This window comes from Typopeltis vanoorti, chromosome 14 (assembly GCF_054136105.1).
Source record: "Typopeltis vanoorti isolate ZY-2024b chromosome 14, IOZ_Tvanoo_1.0, whole genome shotgun sequence".
Taxonomy (NCBI): Eukaryota; Metazoa; Arthropoda; class Arachnida; order Uropygi; family Thelyphonidae; genus Typopeltis; species Typopeltis vanoorti.
This window is the reverse complement of record NC_143562.1, coordinates 114,111,739-114,133,072: the sequence shown is the minus strand read 5'-3', so window position 1 is coordinate 114,133,072 and position 21,334 is coordinate 114,111,739. Positions and strand designations below refer to the sequence as shown.

General features: G+C 37.4%; 1 protein-coding gene across 8 annotated transcripts in view; it reads right to left on the bottom strand.

The window, feature by feature from the left end:
* Window positions 1-216: 216 nt before the first annotated feature.
* Window positions 217-21,334, bottom strand: part of LOC150099845 (queuosine-tRNA galactosyltransferase-like) — a 529,602-nt gene continuing 508,484 nt past the window's right edge. For 7 of the 8 annotated variants that reach the window (XM_090403530.1, XM_090403531.1, XM_090403535.1 and 4 more), the window contains one exon: window positions 217-762. In XM_090403530.1, the coding sequence (XP_090259656.1) occupies window positions 682-762 (81 nt within the window). In that variant the 3' untranslated portion in view covers window positions 217-681. Of the gene's footprint in view, window positions 763-17,896; window positions 18,021-21,334 lie in introns of those variants that run through there. The other variant, XM_090403533.1, reaches the window with a different exon arrangement.

Genomic DNA, 21,334 nt, shown 5'->3' with positions numbered 1-21,334 from the left:
CCAGAGGCTCCATGCTGCCATATTGTTCATGAGAGATCTCTTGGTAGAGTATAAACTACTCGACCTTAAAGACCATTGACTTTAAGCCAATTATAAATCAACTCTCCGCAAAGAAATTTCCGCAAAAGTTTGTGTTGATTAATCCTCGCTTTACAGCATGTTTTTTATGTTTAAACATTGATTTTGTTAAAAGTACCAATAAATTTGTAGGCTTAATTTTATTGACCATTAATGTTTTTATTCCCATAGGTGGGTGGGTAGGAGGCCCCAGAGCATTGCTTTGCCCAGGGGCCTACAATACTGTTATGACGGTACTGCTGAAAAGTTATGATAAAACACCTAGAACAAAAAATGACTGGTTTGTGCAACAACAGAAAGACTTTTTTCTCAGAGGATTGCAAATGATGCAGCAGCATTGTAACAAGTGCATAACACTCTGTGAGGAATGAATATATAGAATAATGTGTAAGTTACAAGATTCTACTTGAATTCCTTCATGGTGATTATCACAACTTTTCAGCACACCTTTGTATATATATACATTAGAAAATCAGGTTTACTAAAATTAAAGAATGTCTTTGTTCTTTCCATGATATTAAGATAAAGCATATAAAATCCAGTGAAAAATCTTTTAAATCACAGCTGTTAACATATAACTATCTTAAATAGTTATAAGCAATTTCAATTAAAGTGATAGTAATCAATTCCTTCGGTCAAATTCAGAGAAAGGAGATTTTTTTCAAAATTACCTCTTGTTAAGCCCTGCAATTAAACAAAAGGAATTTATAGCAAGGCATAAAAAATAGAATTAAAACAGTATATGATTATACAATTGACATAATGTTTTTATTTTTTATTTATTTAAAAAATAATGTTTTTATATTTTAAATAAATATTTTTTAAATATTTTTTTTATAAAATAAGTTTTTCCAATATAATGTCTTGGTATCTTTAATTTAAATTGTTTATTTGAAAGACATCAGCACTTCAAAATTTTGATTAGCCAACAGGGAGAAGCATTCACATATAAATATAACCATTATTCCTCTGCTTTCTGTTGCATGAGTAGCAGCTACCCAGCATCCCTTTTCAGTGTAACTGAAAGCATAATGAACTTGCTTCTCCTCTTTTATTCTGTCCTCTGGAACAGCTTTCATTATGAAGTATTCCAAACAATTACAACCTGCAAATCAAGAAGCCAACAAACAAACTTCTATCTTAATCTTCACCTGCATCCCACACATAGCACTAACGCAGTGTTCTCAACCTGTGGTCCATGACGATGCGACAGGTGGTCCGCAGGCAGACTTAAATTAATTAAATAAATATATATTGTTTAATTATCTAAGCAAATTAAAACTGAATAAGTAAAAATTATTGAAATCAAATGGAGACTTAAAAAAACAACAAATAGCATCAGAAAGTTCAAAGGTGGAAGTAATAAACGATATTGTTGTTCACTTCACCCCTCTTTTATTACTCGTCATTCTGGCACTACAATAATTTGTAGCAGCAGAATGATGAATAATAAGAGGGGTGAAGTGAACAACAATATAGTTTTATTGCTTCCACCTTCCCTTGATGTTTGGTCAGATTTGAAGTGAACATGTGTTATCCACATTTCAACCAATTGCTTGTTGTTTATTGATTTTTATTACTGAAGGTTTTCCTCCTTCAACCTTAGTATATCTTCAAAAGTGCTAAGTTGAAACTTGGACAAAGTGTGTCGTGAGTTAACCCCAGTATTTATATATTTTTCGGAAATGTTTTTTTTTAATACTGGAAAAGTGGCTTAGAACAAGGATTTTGAAAAGAAGAGCAAATGAAACAGTGATGCTAATTTAATTGCCGTTACATGTGTTGTAACGGTGAGTAAATCTGATCCTATTAAAGTAGAAGAAACAAGCAGTTCAAAGAAAAATTACAGTAGGAAATATAACAGTTCATATTTGGAATTTGGGTTTACTTGATGAAAGTGAACAGAAACCTCAATGTGTTTTGTGTTGTGAAGTGTTGTCGAACGAGTGCATGAAACATGCGAAACTTCGACATTGTGATGTGAAAAATAAGCAAATTGAAAAAAAAAAAAAAAAAAAAAAAAAAAAAAAAAAAAAAGCCAATTCCAGCGATGCTTAGCAACATTAAATCATGGGAAAGATGTAGTTTCGGCCATGGGTTCAATTAATAGCAAGGCACTGGAAAAATCTATCTCTTAAGTTTGAGCATAGCGAAAACAGGGACACCTCATTTCATCGGGGGAAATTTACAACTTTCAGCTATAAAAGATGTGGTAAAAACTGTTTGGCAACAAGTTACTAAAAGATGTTGATTCGATTCCTCTTTCAATGACACTGTAGGTCACAGAATTAATGATATGGCAGGTGACGTAGAATCTCAGTTAAGCGAAAGAGTTAAGAAGAGCCCTTATTATGCGTTAAAAATAGACGAGACTACTGATGTTGCAGATGATGCGCAGTTAATGTGCTACGTAAGATATGCGCATGATAACAACATTCATGACGATATTCTGTTTTGTAGAACTCTGTAATCCCGAACAACTCGAGAAGAAATATTTTACACTCTCAATAATTACATAATACACAAAGGGATCCAGTGGGAAAAATGAATGGGCTTCTGTTTGGATGGAGCTTGTGCCCTTACAGGCAGGCATAGTTGGGGGTTCTTTCTATGGTCAAGGAAGTAGCTCCAGATATGAATCGGGTATATTGTTTCATACATAGGGAAAGGTTGACCTCCAAAGGAATGCCACCAGAATTTAAAACTGTGCTATACAATGCTGTAAAGCTAGTTAATTTTATTAAGGCTCGACCGCTAAATAACAGGTTATTTTCAGTATTCTGCAATGAAATGGACAGTGAATATATACGACTTTTGCTTTATTCTGAAATTCGCTGGATTTCCAGATGCAAAGTACCAACAAGCTTATTTCAATTAAGACACGAAGTTTTATTGTTTGTAAATGAACGTAATTCTAATTTTGCATCACTCCTTGTTGACGAATCATTGTTATCAACACTATTCTATCTTTCAGACATTTTTTTTCGAAATTAAATGAACTAAATCTCTCCCTTCAGGGAAATTCTTTAACTGTTCTTGATGCCTACAACAAAATAAAGGCATTCGAGAAAAAAAAAAAAAAAAAACTGGTGTTATGCATTAGTTATGTAAAAAGATAATTTTGACCTTTTCCAACATTGGAATCCTTTTTAATGAAAATGATCTTTTTGTTAAGTATAATTTCTGGGAAATTCCCATGCTACTCCTCTAAAACACTATTAATATAATTAACGGCTATATTTTAGCCTGTTTTTGTTTAGGAGTGTCCCTTATATTTAATATTTTGGCTAACATAACTCAAAAGGGGTATATATATATAATTTAGGACATTACGGGCGAGTGTAGAAGGCAATTATGGCAGAATAAAAAATGTTGAAAAATTATGTACATACCTTGATTTTGGTTTAAAGATGCCTTCTAAATCCAAGCTCTTGTCGAAGAGGGGGGGGGGGGGGGAAAGAGAGGGAAAGAACATGGGGATGAACTTGGGACACGGGAAATAAGTTTGGGAACCCGGGTTACAATTAATAATATATATATAAATATATATATATATATATTATTTTGTTGTTGGGAGAGGGGGGGGGGAAGGAAGGGGAGGGTATCCTTATGTGGAAACTGGGGCAAGGGTTTACGGGGTGTGGACCGTTTCGGTCATCGTCTGACCATCGTCGGAACTTTGTGGGAATGACTGTAGGGCTATGTCAAGGCTGCAAGATGTATCTGCCAAATTTGGGCATTTGTTGTCGCTAAATGGCCGGAGGCGTGGCTTAATTTGTAAGTTTTGGAACGTCCAACATTCGGAAATTAGGTAGGGGCGGTGGATGTTGATAGAATTTCCATCGCATTTTATGGCAATAGTTTCGGATATTCTAAGCATCGTTTCGTTTTCTTGTTTGTCAATGATTATGGCTTTGTCAATTTGGGGAATGTGTTTTAGTTCAAGGGCGTGAGCTGCAATTTCAGTCTTCCCTGTATTCTGTGGTTTGTTTTTCTTTTTGATGTTGCGATGTTTTTTCGTGTTCAGATATTCTGGAATGGGAATATTGCAATCCCTGAAGTGCTCTTGTAGTCTAGTCCATAACGACCTAATTGTAGAGCCCGTGTAGGTGACATCACAGTCTTTTTGACAAGGAAATTTGTAGACTACGTTGTGGTGTTCGAATAATTCTTTATGAGTGAGAGATTTAGTAGGTTTTAGGAGAGTTCCTAATTTATGGTTTGTGGTGAATACTAGCTTATAGTTCGTGTTTTTGAAAATGTATTTGTAAGCCTTGTATGTGTTTTGGATGTATGGCAATTTGATGACCATGCGTGTCGGGAAGTCTGCTTTTGTTGTATTATTGTTAAGACGGCATTTTGCCGTAAAGTTCGCGTAATTTATTAGATGCGTGGGGTAGTTTCGATTTTTGAAAACGTGTTAAATACTTGAGTTCAGTGTTATCAAAATTTATCAATGCTTACAAATTCTCCACCAACAGCAATTTTCTTAACACTGAACTCAAGTATTTAACACGTGTTTTCAAAAATCGAAACTACCCCACGCATCTAATAAATTACGCGAACTTTACGGCAAAATGCCGTCTTAACAATAATACAACAAAAGCAGACTTCCCGACACGCATGGTCATCAAATTGCCATACATCCAAATTACATACAAGGCTTACAAATACATTTTCAAAAACACGAACTATAAGCTAGTATTCACCACAAACCATAAATTAGGAACTCTCCTAAAACCTACTAAATCTCTCACTCATAAAGAATTATTCGAACACCACAACGTAGTCTACAAATTTCCTTGTCAAAAAGACTGTGATGTCACCTACACGGGCTCTACAATTAGGTCGTTATGGACTAGACTACAAGAGCACTTCAGGGATTGCAATATTCCCATTCCAGAATATCTGAACACGAAAAAACATCGCAACATCAAAAAGAAAAACAAACCACAGAATACAGGGAAGACTGAAATTGCAGCTCACGCCGTTGAACTAAAACACATTCCCCAAATTGACAAAGCCATAATCATTGACAAACAAGAAAACGAAACGATGCTTAGAATATCCGAAACTATTGCCATAAAATGCGATGGAAATTCTATCAACATCCACCGCCCCTACCTAATTTCCGAATGTTGGACGTTCCAAAACTTACAAATTAAGCCACGCCTCCGGCCATTTAGCGACAACAAATGCCCAAATTTGGCAGATACATCTTGCAGCCTTGACATAGCCCTACAGTCATTCCCACAAAGTTCCGACGATGGTCAGACGATGACCGAAACGGTCCACATCCCGTAAACCCTTGCCCCAGTTTCCACATAAGGATACCCTCCCCTTCCTTCCCCCTCTCCCAACAACAAAATAATATATATATATATATATTTATATGTATATTATTAATTGTAACCCGGGTTCCCAAACTTATTTCCCGTGTCCTAAGTACATCCCCATGTTCTTTCCCTCTCTTTCCACCCCCCCCCCCCTCTTCGACAAGAGCTTGGATTTAGAAGGCATCTTTAAACCAAAATCAAGGTATGTACATAATTTTTCAACATTTTTTATTCTGCCATAATTGCCTTCTACACTCGCCCGTAATGTCCTAAATTATATATATATACCCCTTTTGAGATCTTTTTGTTGATTCTGGAAAGTGTTTGTGACCACCTGAAAACTCTGAAACAGAATTCTGGTGTTATGCATTAGTTATGTAAAAAGATAATTTTGACCTTTTCCAACATTGGAATCCTTTTTAATGAAAATGATCTTTTTGTTAAGTATAATTTCTGGGAAATTCCCATGCTACTCCTCTAAAACACTATTAATATAATTAACGGCTATATTTTAGCCTGTTTTTGTTTAGGAGTGTCCCTTATATTTAATATTTTGGCTAACATAACTCAAAAGGGGTATATATATATAATTTAGGACATTATGGGCGAGTGTAGAAGGCAATTATGGCAGAATAAAAAATGTTGAAAAATTATGTACATACTTTGATTTTGGTTTAAAGATGCCTTCTAAATCCAAGCTCTTGTGGAAGGGGGGGGGGGGTGGAAGAGAGGGAAAGAACATGGGGATGAACTTGGGACACGGGAAATAAGTTTGGGAACCCGGGTTACAATTAATAATATATATATAAATATATATATATATATATTATTTTGTTGTTGGGAGAGGGGGGGGGGAAGGAAGGGGAGGGTATCCTTATGTGGAAACTGGGGCAAGGGTTTACGGGGTGTGGACCGTTTCGGTCATCGTCTGACCATCGTCGGAACTTTGTGGGAATGACTGTAGGGCTATGTCAAGGCTGCAAGATGTATCTGCCAAATTTGGGCATTTGTTGTCGCTAAATGGCCGGAGGCGTGGCTTAATTTGTAAGTTTTGGAACGTCCAACATTCGGAAATTAGGTAGGGGCGGTGGATGTTGATAGAATTTCCATCGCATTTTATGGCAATAGTTTCGGATATTCTAAGCATCGTTTCGTTTTCTTGTTTGTCAATGATTATGGCTTTGTCAATTTGGGGAATGTGTTTTAGTTCAAGGGCGTGAGCTGCAATTTCAGTCTTCCCTGTATTCTGTGGTTTGTTTTTCTTTTTGATGTTGCGATGTTTTTTCGTGTTCAGATATTCTGGAATGGGAATATTGCAATCCCTGAAGTGCTCTTGTAGTCTAGTCCATAACGACCTAATTGTAGAGCCCGTGTAGGTGACATCACAGTCTTTTTGACAAGGAAATTTGTAGACTACGTTGTGGTGTTCGAATAATTCTTTATGAGTGAGAGATTTAGTAGGTTTTAGGAGAGTTCCTAATTTATGGTTTGTGGTGAATACTAGCTTATAGTTCGTGTTTTTGAAAATGTATTTGTAAGCCTTGTATGTGTTTTGGATGTATGGCAATTTGATGACCATGCGTGTCGGGAAGTCTGCTTTTGTTGTATTATTGTTAAGACGGCATTTTGCCGTAAAGTTCGCGTAATTTATTAGATGCGTGGGGTAGTTTCGATTTTTGAAAACGTGTTAAATACTTGAGTTCAGTGTTAAGAAAATTGCTGTTGGTGGAGAATTTGTAAGCATTGATAAATTGTGATAGGATGACTGATTTTTTAACGGAATATGGGTGGTATGAATTGAAATGGAGGTAGTTTCCGACATGTGTGGGCTTGTGAAATATCTTCATGGCAATTCTGTTATAGCTTCTGATTAATGTAAGATTTAAGAAATTGATGGATTTGTTCTGTTCTGTTTCTATGGTGAATTGTAGTCTGTTGCTAAAATCGTTGAGGGATGTTTGTAAGGCGGAGATGTGTGAGGGTTTGCCAATGCATAGAATATCGTCTACGTATCTGCCATAGAAGGTTAACTGAAGCTCGACACACAAAAAAAATGGTATGCCTTAACAGGCACAAAATACATTACACATACTGTTCCCTATCTTTCTGACACCTCCGCCTCACGACCCACACTTGACAACTCCATCAAAAACCTATTGCACCACGTTCTCACACCGGACGAGATCATCATCCTAAACAATGGTCTAAACTTCGCGATATCCCCTAAATTCGTACCGAAAAAAGACATCATCATCGAAATCCAAGCGAAACTTGAAAATGACCCAAACAGAAACACAATATTCCAAAAGATAAACAACATTATAAATAGCAAAATAATAGTAAAACCCAACAACATCCGTTGTCATCATCAATAAAATGGATTACCACAACAAAATAATGGCCCGTCTTAAACGAAAAACACACCTACCAAATAATCCACAATGATCCTACCCCCGTCCTCATAAAACAGATAAACAGCACCCTACACACCTTAAAAAGTCAAAACAAAATAGATAAAACCACAATGAGACACACAACCCCCCCGCACTACTGCACCCCCTATATGTTCGGGAACATCAAAACCCAAAAGACGGTTATCCGATACGACCCATAATCTCCTACAAGAACACCACCACAGCTCCTTTATCCAAATTTGTTGCCAAACTCATCAAACCACTATTAACAACGTCTATCTGTATGATCAAAAATACAGATGACATATTCTGGAAATTAAGCAACACTACTCCATCCCAGGATGACATCCTCAGCTCATTAGATGCAACTTCATTATGCACCAACGTGGATGTTCCCAAAACTTTAGACATCGTACACACACTACTCTGAGGACCACACCCTACACACACGCACAAAATTAACACCAAATGACATCATTAGTTTGATTAAACTCACAATATCCGCCAACTTCTTTAAATTCAACAACTCCTTATATGTTCACATTTTCGGTCTCCCAATGGGCCAAAACATCAGTGGACAATTAGCGAAGTTATTCCTGGCGCACAATGAATCACTTCTACTCCGCCCTTCCCTCCCCCCGGCATCACCTTCTATGGCAGATACGTAGACGATATTCTATGCATTGGCAAACCCTCACACATCTCCGCCTTACAAACATCCCTCAACGATTTTAGCAACAGACTACAATTCACCATGGAAACAGAACAGAACAAATCCATCAATTTCTTAAATCTTACATTAATCAGAAGCCATAACAGAATTGCCACGAAGATATTTCACAAGCCCACAAATGTCGGAAACTACCTCCATTTCAATTCATACCACCCATATTCCGTTAAAAAATCAGTCATCTTATCAAAATTTATCAATGCTTACAAATTCTCCACCAACAGCAATTTTCTTAACACTGAACTCAAGTATTTAACACGTGTTTTCAAAAATCGAAACTACCCCACGCATCTAATAAATTACGCGAACTTTACGGCAAAATGCCGTCTTAACAATAATACAACAAAAGCAGACTTCCCGACACGCATGGTCATCAAATTGCCATACATCCAAATTACATACAAGGCTTACAAATACATTTTCAAAAACACGAACTATAAGCTAGTATTCACCACAAACCATAAATTAGGAACTCTCCTAAAACCTACTAAATCTCTCACTCATAAAGAATTATTCGAACACCACAACGTAGTCTACAAATTTCCTTGTCAAAAAGACTGTGATGTCACCTACACGGGCTCTACAATTAGGTCGTTATGGACTAGACTACAAGAGCACTTCAGGGATTGCAATATTCCCATTCCAGAATATCTGAACACGAAAAAACATCGCAACATCAAAAAGAAAAACAAACCACAGAATACAGGGAAGACTGAAATTGCAGCTCACGCCCTTGAACTAAAACACATTCCCCAAATTGACAAAGCCATAATCATTGACAAACAAGAAAACGAAACGATGCTTAGAATATCCGAAACTATTGCCATAAAATGCGATGGAAATTCTATCAACATCCACCGCCCCTACCTAATTTCCGAATGTTGGACGTTCCAAAACTTACAAATTAAGCCACGCCTCCGGCCATTTAGCGACAACAAATGCCCAAATTTGGCAGATACATCTTGCAGCCTTGACATAGCCCTACAGTCATTCCCACAAAGTTCCGACGATGGTCAGACGATGACCGAAACGGTCCACATCCCGTAAACCCTTGCCCCAGTTTCCACATAAGGATACCCTCCCCTTCCTTCCCCCTCTCCCAACAACAAAATAATATATATATATATATATTTATATATATATTATTAATTGTAACCCGGGTTCCCAAACTTATTTCCCGTGTCCTAAGTACATCCCCATGTTCTTTCCCTCTCTTTCCCCCCCCCCCTCTTCCACAAGAGCTTGGATTTAGAAGGCATCTTTAAACCAAAATCAAGGTATGTACATAATTTTTCAACATTTTTTATTCTGCCATAATTGCCTTCTACACTCGCCCGTAATGTCCTAAATTATATATATATACCCCTTTTGAGATCTTTTTGTTGATTCTGGAAAGTGTTTGTGACCACCTGAAAACTCTGAAACAGAATTTTAAAACATATTTTCCGCATAACTTTCATAAGAAATTTCTGTGGGTTCAGATCTATTTGAGGCTTATCGTCATGAGAATGATCTTTCGTTATCGAAAAAAGAACAGTTAATTGAGCTTTCAAGTGACAGTAGGCTTAAAATGCAATTCCGTGATCTTGGCTTGGCTTGATTCTGGATCTCGCCTTCAGTGAAAAGTGAATTTCCCAAATTATCTTAATAAGCACTGAAAATCGTCATGCAGTTTTCTAGAACCTATCTATGTGAGAAAGGATTTTCATTGCTCTTTCAAATAAAAACAAAATACAGAAATTGTCTTAGTTTGTGTGCCAATCTTCGACTGAAATTGACCAATACTGAGCCAGATATCCAGCAACTCTGCAAAGGCTGAGAAGCTGAACCATCTCATTAAAAGTAAGTAGTAATATAATTATATCATATTATTTATTTGCACTACAGTTTCCAATTATTCTCGTTACTGGTTTTGGAATTAATCCATTTCCAAAATCGGGGATGAAACGAAAGCTACGCAAAGTGATGTCACGGTGAGGCTCAGCTTTGATGGAGAAAGGATAGCTGCCTGCTTCCCGTTTAGCGAAGTTCGGTATCTCGTACAGTCAATTGCAGGAACATGCAGCCAAGCACACTGAATCCGTCGCATGCAGACAACAACATCCATAAGGTCATGGATTGTACAGAAACACACATCACAACGTAACGAATACAAGCAGCACACAGAACGGATATAAATAAAACCCCCACCCAATTAATGAATCTACCAGATTTACGATGATCACTCAATGTTGTGCCTCTGACTAAAACAGGACGGATATAATTAAAACTACTATCACAACACGATTAGCACAAATCACATGCGTACAGTATATACGGCATATGGTCACTGGCAGGAAAATACGCCCCATCATGTACGTGAATGGCACTTTGCGACTGACATCGTGGGTTGGACTGTTTATAGATATCGGGAATGACCTCACATAACAGGATGTCTTTAATTTTTTTGCTGGTCATGGAAAACTCCTCAGGTTTTTTTTCCATGACCAGCAAATTGCCTTTCGTATTAGCCAGATACGAAAGGCAATTCGTATCGGCCAGAAGTGTGTGTGTGTGCGGATGTGGGCATCAATGCCTTTGGGATGTTCTGAGTGAAATTTTTGGGTATATGCAGGGGATGGTTTGGACAGGACAAGGGATGTCCTGTCCAAAGTGACAGGACAAGGGACTTGACAAGGGATATCAAGTTCGTATTCAGTATTATGATGAAGGGAGTAAAATAAGAACATTTTTCCCTTGTCTCCCAATGCACTTAGCGAATGGAACAGTTTATATGTCGCAGGTCAAATCAGAGAGTGCGTGAAGATAAAAGTTGTTGTGGGGCTAGTCACATGAGTATATACAGATGAATGGGGATAACATATAAAATATAAAAGTTGCTGTGGGGAAATGAATGGGGATTAAATATAAACGGCATTGTGGGCAGATGAATGAAGATTTCAGCAGGACGGCACTGACATTCCCCATTCATTTGCACATGGTACCAACGGCACTAAAAATGTTGTTGTGGGGTGAGCTTAACGAGTGTGGGCATATGAATGGGGATAACATATAAAATATAAAAGTTGCTGTGGGCAGATGAATGGGGATTTCAACGGGTTGGCGCTAACATACCCATTCATTTGCCCACAGCAAATCGGAAGCTGATACCCTTATTTGTTTAATAAAAATTAAAACTTTGTTCAGTGATGATATACTTTTAATCGTTTACTTCCAACTTAATTATGTTTCCATATGTATTTGTAAATGTTGTATGTAAATATGTAACTGTTGTGTGTAAATATGTAAATGTAATATGCATATGTTGTAAATGTTGGTAATCCCCACATACATTTAAAAAAAATTACCTAACTGGTCTGTAGAATTGTTTTAGGCATTTTACTGGTCCTTGAGCAGAAAGGTTGAGAAACGCTGCACTAACGTACTTATAAGATCCTTCAATCTTTCATGTATGGGATCAATATAAAAATAATAAAATAAAATCATAAATAGACAACCATATCATATGTGCATTGAATGATGCAACAAAAGCACAGCCTCACTTTCAAAGCCACTGCTTTAAGAGGAATTTTCCAAAGCTGCTGTAACTAATTCTAAGTTATTGAATATTAAGAATGTGAATATTAATTCACATTCTTAATATTAAAGAATTATGGGGGGAAAAAGTCATATCATGCAAAATGTAACATATGGCAAGCTTTGTATTATGAAAATTAGTTGAATATTATAATTTTTTTTCTTTATCCACTGTGGTTCTTCACCTAATCCAATTGTTTTTATTATAAGCACTGAGTACATTATTTCTGTATTCCAGATTCGACAAATTCCCATGACTCACTGTCAGAGGGTCACTGTAGATACCACAATGCTGCTTTCATTTAATATCAAAGCATTCTTAACTAGATAACATGAGAAAAAAAAAATCTATTCTGCATCCAAAGGTGCCTCTCTTATTCCTTCTCATCTTCAAATTATCAAAATGTTGTTCTTAACGTAGAAGATATCAGTATTACTTCAAATCATCCATGGAATGTTAAGACTCATTGCAGGATGTCCAACACTCATACACTACAATAACTATCATATCTTGCCTTGAAGATATTAAGTGTTGGAGCACATCCACTGGGAGTTCTTTCGCTTGGTGGAACAGTGGGAAGGAGCGAGGACAAGGGACCATCCCTGGAAGTTATGAAAGGAAGCTGTGAGCAAGAGGGTGAGGAGTGGTTTCTTTGCATGGAGAGTGGTTGAACCATGGAATGCATTGCCTGATAGAGTGGTGAAGCACGAACGGTCAGTGAGTTCAAGGAGTGGGTATGATAGACTTTGTCTTCTAGGAAGGACCTCCCATGATGAGTCTTTTGACTCCATGGAGGCCTGAATCATAATCATAATACACTATGCAAAAAATCTCCTTTTCACTTCTCTGACATTTGTAGTTTCCAGAGATGACTTTTCATCCTCTAATCGTCCATTATCCTATGCATTATCCCTGTATCTATTTAAGAGGCTCTTCTCACCAACATCATATCAGCCTTCCTTCTCCTCCTATGCTTACAGTGATAATTTTACTAAAGTATTTGATCAAATACCACATGATAAACTGCTGTTGAAATTGGGCAGGATGGGAATGGATAGTCATTTGGTAACTAGTTGTCACATGGATGGATGACTGATAGGACTTAGAAAGTGTGTATATGGGGATGCAGTGTCCCAAAGAAAAGCAACAGTTCAGTGTGTGAGAAAAAATATTCAATTGTTGGCTGATGATGCCAAATTAGGAAGAGCAATGTCAGGAAGTTCAATCCACTGAACTTGAAGACCATATTCCCTCAATCTGTCCTCATACTCAATATTCCAGAGTCCTGAGGGAGGCAGTCTTAATTATTTGCCTCTGCACTCTCAAATGTTTCTGTATCTTCAATATGTGCAGGTGACCAGATCTGTGTGTGTATTAATCAGAACTCATTTGGATTTCTGTGCAAATCCAAATGAGGATTTGTTCAGAAATCCAAGTGAGGCCTAACTACAACCTTATAAAGCAGAACTATCACTTCCTTACATGCCATAGCATTCAATGCATTAGGGCAGCAATATCTTGGCAACCCCTACAACCTTCCTGATCTGTCTCCTGAACTTCAGTTCCGTATCTAGCCAATATCCTCAGATTCCTTGCCTTGTCCTCCACCATGACCCGAGGCAAAATTCTAATATGATAAATCTCATTCCATCTTCTCTGGCCAAAGTGCATAACTTTACACTTAGCAACACTGAAATGACATTCCCATTCAAAGCCCAGAACTCAGTGCACCCAACCTATTAAAATCCTCTCTCTCTCTCTCTCTCTCTTGTAACAATATCACACCAGAACTTTGGATGTTGCTCTTCCTAATTTAACATCATTGGCTAACAAATGAACTGTTGCTTTTCTTTTTTGGGATGCTGCATCCCCCATACACACAACTCACTGGGTCCTATCAGTCAGCCATCCCTGTAACTAATTACCAAATTACTATCCATTCCCATCCTGCTCAATTTCAACAGCAGTTTATCATGTGGAATGCAATCAAATGCTTTAGTAAAGTTCAGAATAATTACTGTATAAGCATTTCCACTATATAATACACTATTCACTCTATTATAAAATATAACCACATTACTGAAGCATAACCTTTCCTTAACAAATCCTTGCTGTTCTCTTGAAAAATTTGCATTCTCATCAATCCAAGTTTGTATTCTGTCTCTGACAAGCCTCTCACCTTCCCTACTACATCTGATAAACACATTGGCTTATAATTGAGCACTACTGGCTTGGATTCTCCTTATGCAGGGCACAATTTTCATTCTTTCTTTCTACTGTTCCTATTTTCAGACTTCTGATTAACTACCAAGACATGAGCACTCCCAGCTCTTTCACAAATTACCATAATATATAGTAGCAAACAAATTAATCTGAACGCTCACATTTTAAAGAAAAATTTTAATTTTGCAAGAAAATAAGTACAAAAATTAAACTTCAACAACTTTACCTAATAATTTATATGTGCTACTCTGTTTATTAATTTCTTGGGCATGGCCTCTACCAATGTAGAACACATTTTTTTTTTTAATATCTGCATCTCTAAACCATACTTTTTTAATAGATTGTATTAAGCTATCCTTTGTATAACAATTTAATATTTCAAGTGCAGTATCTTTTTCAATATGACACAAATTTGTATTGGGTTAATGTCAGGGAGTTACCTGGCCACTGAAGCAATTGGATATTGTGATTTTTGAGGAACTCTTATACTTTTTTTTTGAAGTGTGTCATGGAGCGAGATCCTGTTTGAAAATGACTTATTTGTCTTTCTGGATCTGTGGGACCACTCTTTTCACCAATATTTTTTTTGTATTGGTCACTTTTTATCATACTGTCAACAAGCTAGTGATCTTGGACCATCATGTGTAAAACAACCAAAGAATTTTTTTACCTGGGGGATTTAGGAGCTTGTTGAAGGTATGCGGGAGAAGCCTTCTCATCTGAAGTAGGTTTGAAAGATGTTAATTTCAATATCACCAAGTTCTTCCCATTTTCTACATTTTAAATAGACATGAATTTCCCAGTCTCTTGCAGTAGGTTTGAAAGATGCTGTTGCTGGTATTGATTGGGAGGATGGATGTCAAGTGAGAGAGATGCACTGAAAGAGGAAGTGGAAGGTATGAGGAGTGAGTTAAGAAGCATGAAAGAAGAGATTAGGAGACTGGAAAGAACAAACACAAAATGAATGAGAGTAGGAATCAGAGAAAGTTATAGATTGATAGAAGAGAGAAAGTGTCAGAGGAGAGAGAGAAAGAGAATGAGGGATGCAGGTGAACAAGGAAGGAAAAGAGGTGTGATGTGCAGAGATCTGATGATCCATGTAGTGCAAATAAGAATGCCAGGAGGAATGATACACATTGTGACTATGGCAATAAAGCAAGGTGAAAGAGTCGATGAGATGAGATGGCAGGTATGTATAAATTGAGTCAGCATGAACTGAGTGGTGAGAGATCTCAGGTTCATGCTTGAGGTTGATGATAGCAGAGGTGGCCTCTTGTAGACGGGAGAAAGGGGAATGTATGGTGTTATGCAAAGTCAAATGGAGTCTGGATAGAATAATAATAGATATAGAAATACTGATAGTGCATTGGTGTTTCTTTATACAAATGTAAAGAGTATCAGGAATAAATTAGATGAATTAGTGGCACTAATAGCCTTTTAGGCAATCTAAAGATGATTGGGATCAGTGAAACATGGTTGATGTAAGATATACTGACAGGAATTGAAGTAGAAGAATGTAATGTATTTCAGCAAGATAGGAAAGGCAAATACAGTGGTGTGTCTTCTCAGAGTGGAGGATTTGAAGGGCATTGGCAACAATGGTTTTGAGAGTATATGGTGTGCGACAGAAGTGAGCAGAACAGAGGTCTAGAAGTGCAAGAGGAGAGTGTGTTCCAAATACAGAACACACTGGATGTCAATAAAACAATTAGACTGGATTGGGATTTCACCAAGGGTTTTGAGGGAACGAGATAAAGAAGTGACAGTTCTGTTGCTTTGGTTTTTCAATGTGAGCCTAATTATGGGAAAGGTGCCCAAGGAGTGGAAGGAGAGAAAGATAGTGCCATTGCATAAGGATGGTAGTAGATTGAAAGTGTCAAACTATAGACCAATTTGTATTTCTTCAATAGCTGTTAAGATTTTGGAGAAATTAGCAAGAGATCATATACAGGGTGTTCGGGATAAATTTGACAGTTTCGTAAGGAAAAAGAAAATCTTCTTTGTATCTATTAAATTTAATGAATTGACAAAAAAACATTACAGGCAGAGTTAATTACAATACTATCAACAAGATTTACTCAAAATAACCACCATTAGCATCGATCACAGCTTCAATTCTGCTTCAGAACCTCGAACAAGCTGATGCTACAGTCTCCCTGGGAAGGGCCGCAAAAACTGTTTTAATTTTATCCATTAACTGGGCTTTTGTATTACTGGAAGTGCGATTGGTGTCTTTTTCAACTGCGCCCCATACAAAATAATCCATGGGGTTAAGGTCTGGGGAGTTTGGAGGCCAAACATTTGGACTGGTGAAGTCGTAGAAATTTTCAGACAACCATTTTTGACTTTTCCCAGAGGTGTGGCAAGGGGCCGAATCCTGCTGCCATACATACGGCCTACCATTGGCTACCCTTGTTATCCAGGGCTTGACTACAGTTAGCAACTCCACGAACAAAGCCCGAATTCCAATGCCAGGGTTCTTCAACACCTGTTCCTGCAGATTTGCGAGGAATTCTGCTGTACGAACGCAATCAGATCGTCTGCTAGGGATCTTTCTTCTTGCTACATCCTCGTAGTCACCATTGCAAGTCTCTAGTTCATGCCTGATTGTTTTTACTGTATTCAGGGAGCATTGGGCAGCAGTCGTAATATCCTTATTTTGATGGCGGGCACGAATCATCATGATACAAGTTATTCTCTTCCATGATTCAGGTGGGTTCCAGCTATCCATCCTTTCTGACATCTTGTATATGAATGAAGAAGGGTCCAAACTTTTAAATGAAGAGAAGTGTGTGTTAATACATGTAACTTACGGAAAAATATAATTAATTATAAATATGTCAAATTTATCCCGAACACCCTGTACATCATTGGGCAGATGAGGATAACATTATCTGTGAGAGTCAGCATGGATTTGTTAAGGATCACTTGTATTTTAATAATCTGATTCCTTCTATAATAAAGTAACAAGAGCAGTTGATGATACTGCTATCTTTTTTGGATTCTACAAAGACATTTGAGAGGGTGCCACGTGAGCTGATATTTAAGTTACAGCACATGGGTTTAGATGTCAAGTTAGTGAATTGGATTGTCTGTCTGATAGATAGAGTTTCAAGTATCAAGGAAGGATCAGTATCAAGGAAGCAGAAAGTTACAACTGGGGTCCCACAGGGCTCAGTAGTGGGACTGGTATTGTTTACCCTTTATATCAATGATTGTGATTGGATTCTCTACAATCTATTTTCACAATAGACTGCACTGGGATATTCAGTTTGCAGATGATGTGAAATTGGAAAGGAATATTAATGCTAGTGCAGATGTGGTAGATCTTCAGGAGGATTTGAATAAGCCATACAGATTTGCAAATGAATGGGGATATTAGTTTAATGCAATTAATGTAAGATCTTTAAGTCTGGGATACATTGGTAGGTGGCTGCATATTCTGCTGGAGGAACTCTACTGAAGGAAGTTGTGGAGGCAAAGGATCTTGGGATCATGACTGATAGAAACTTGAAGTTCAGGGAATGTACTGCAGAAATTGAGGCAGCACAGAAGATGGCTGTAATATTGAGAAGGATGCTGACCAAGAGTTCTGATTCCATTGTATATAACCCTGATCAGACCACACCTGAACTACTGTGATCAGCTTTGGTCCCCAGGATCTGAAGGAGATAAATTAACCTTGGAAAGGAAGATGACATAACAAATATGATATCAGGAAATTTATAATATAATTGTTAAAAATATTATTGCAGTGTTATTAATTTAATTCTTCAATCTGGTGGTTATCTCTTCCAATGGGGGGGGGGGAAGGAGATAAATGACATTCTTATTAGGGGTATGCTGAATATTTGGTTTTACTTCAATATTTGGCTGATTCAGCATACTTTTTAAATATTCGGCTATGACAGAATCAGTAGAAAGATTTGCACCCAACTGGGAAAAGCCTTCCCTCATTTTGTGTGACTGCATACAACAACTCGTCTTTTGAGATTGGTGCTTTCTTTGGTGTTTTTATTTTAGTCTATATTATACAGTCTTAAAAGTTGCTTATATTATGAAGTATTAAAATTAGTCTTAAAACAAGTACAGTTTTGGTCAAGAATATTGTTGATTGACAGGTTTTTCACTTGGTTATACTATAAATTAAAGATGCCAAGAAATTATATTCTTGTTTCATACTTTATCTAAGTTTAAGCAAAAAAAGTTTCTCCATGAAGTAACTTCACATCAATTGCCTTATTATTCCATAATGCAGTGCACATATCCTTATGGACAAGTATAATGCTATGTATTATGGGAAGGCCACTACCCAGACTGGTTTTGACCTTTATTGGGATATGTTTACATGCAGGAATACCTCTCCAAAAACTCATGTGATCCCTCAGATTACTCAACAAGTGACCCAAAGGATCATTTAACTCTGCAGTAGTTCCACTCAGCAACAGGCTCACTCTGCCACTGAGCATAGTTGCTCATATCTCAGGGAAAGCAACCACTTCAGCACAAAAGCACATCAGTGGGAGCCAGACCCAGAAGTGATACCAAAGTTTAAGTAATGCAGAAGTCATATTAAAATACTTTGGATTAGAGACAGATGTTGAAAGTTTTTTTTTTTCCATATGATTATATTATAGCCATGTGGTTATACTATAATATTATACTGGTGTCGAGGCTAGCTGGTGAACGGTCGTGCTATCGGAGAGCTCCTGAGAGATTTGTGTTTTTTGCTGATTTATTGGTGTTTTGGATTCAATTTAATGGACTTAAGTGTTTAATTTTGGTATATTATTAGAGCTTTATTAACGTGGTTAGTGTACTAAAGTGTTTTATAACATAATCTATGTCGGAAGTCGCCGCTAGATGAATTCGTAATGAGTAGTGTTCGTGCAAGCTCCAGATAAGATAAGTATCATTTTCAGTTATCGATACAAATTACTTAATATTGTGTAGTTTTGTTTTATTTGTCTTGCGTATTTTAGTGCGTCTATTTTTGGTGTGTTATAACGTTTAATTTGACAAAACACGTTACGGATAAATATGGCACCTGTGCGTAGGAAAATGGCGGTCACTAATGAAGGTTCGCCATCGTTATCAAAGAATGGTAGCATAAAAGAAATGAGTCAGTGTACTAGCTGTAAAATGTACGCTTTGCGGAGTGCGGTCGGAGTGTGGTTAGATGATGATAAAGAATTGAATGTGTGTAGAAAATGTAGGGAGAATGCGGAATTGAAGCGTATTTTGGATCGTGAGTGTGATATTTTTGTCAACCTTCAAAATGAAGGAAATAGGGATATGACAAGAAACGGCAAAGTTGTACATGAAAATTGTGAGAGTGTGAATGTAGAAAGTGTGAATGATAGTATAAATGGTTTCTCAGAGAACAAAAAAGATGAGATAGATACATTGAGTGAGATCGCGTTGTTGAATAGTGCGATAGAAAGAGCAAAACAGCAGCTAGAGTGCATGAACAAAAGTAGACTGAATGAACCAACCAATAATAAAAGGTATGACAGGAAAAATAGACGTATGAATGTGAACATGAACAAAATGAAGGATAGAGTGCTGTATGGAGACTCGTTAGTACGAGGTGTGTTAGTAGAGGATTTGACAAAATCGTACCAACCTGGTGCGACCATAAAGGACGTAACTGCGTCTATTAGAGAGCAAAAGGAAAGGGTGAAAGAAATGATTGTTGTGGCAGGTACGAATGATTTGAAAGGAGATAAAATGGAAATGATAGAAGACCTGAATGAATTGTTTGAGGTAGCAAAAGAAAAGAGTGAGAGAGTTAGAATGATTAGTCTTTTGCCACGGTATGACAGTGAAATGTTTAAAAGGAGGGCTATAATTGCAAATGACTTTATGCGTGGGTTATGTATGACGAGTGGTGTGGAATTTGTGGATGTGTGGAGTGAGTTTGATGGGCGAAAGGATCTATATAAGGTGGATAGCTTGCATTTGAATGGTTACGGTGTAAGAAGACTTGAGAAGGTGTTGCTAAATGTAGTGGATGTGCAAATTCAGGGAAACTAGATTTGTTAGGGGGGGTGGGTAGAGATACAGTCCTTATGGAGGCAGTTGAATGTAAGAATGAATATAATATGCTAGAGCAAATAAGGACAACAAATCAGAGTGGGATAGTTAATATAAGGCATCAAGGTAGGGTTGGGGCTAATGGGGGTCTTAAATTCATGTACACTAATACTAGGAGTATTAGGAACAAGAAGGAAGAGTTTTTGGCCATGGTTGGCACTTCCAGACCACAGGTTATAGGTATTAGTGAAACATGGCTGACTGCAGATGATATAACTAGTGGGATTGAATGTGATGGGTATAGTGTGTTCAGGAATGACAGAGAGAATAAAATGGGGGGAGGAGTATTGTTGATGATAGCTGATGAGCTCCAGCCAAGGAGAATAGAAGTTGAATTGCAGGATAGAGGAAAGAGCACATTTGAGGCCATTTGGTGTGAGATTGTGGCTAGCAGAACTAAATATACAATTGGGTGCTGCTATAGACCAGGTGATGGAAAAGATGGTGGTGACAGTATGCACAAGCAAATAGAAGAAATGGGTGGAAGGAGGGTGATTATTATGGGAGATTTCAACTATGGTCGCATTGATTGGAGTGAGGAGAGGACACATGGGAGGAAGGAACTGGATTTTATGCGGTTATTAAGGGATAACTATCTGCGACAGCATGTAATGGAAAATACTAGGGGTCAGAGAGTGCTTGACCTAGTAATTACATCTGAGGATTTGGCTGTAACAAATATGACCACATTGCCACCAATCGGTGAGAGTGATCATAGGGTCTTAACTTGGGAGGTGGCTAAAGGTGTAGAATTTTCAATTAAGACAGGGTACATGTGGAATTATCGGGCGGGAAAGTATGACAAGCTTAGGAGTTTGATTGGTTCAGTGCCATGGCATGTAAAACTGCAAGGACTAGAAGTTGATAGTGCATGGGAGGT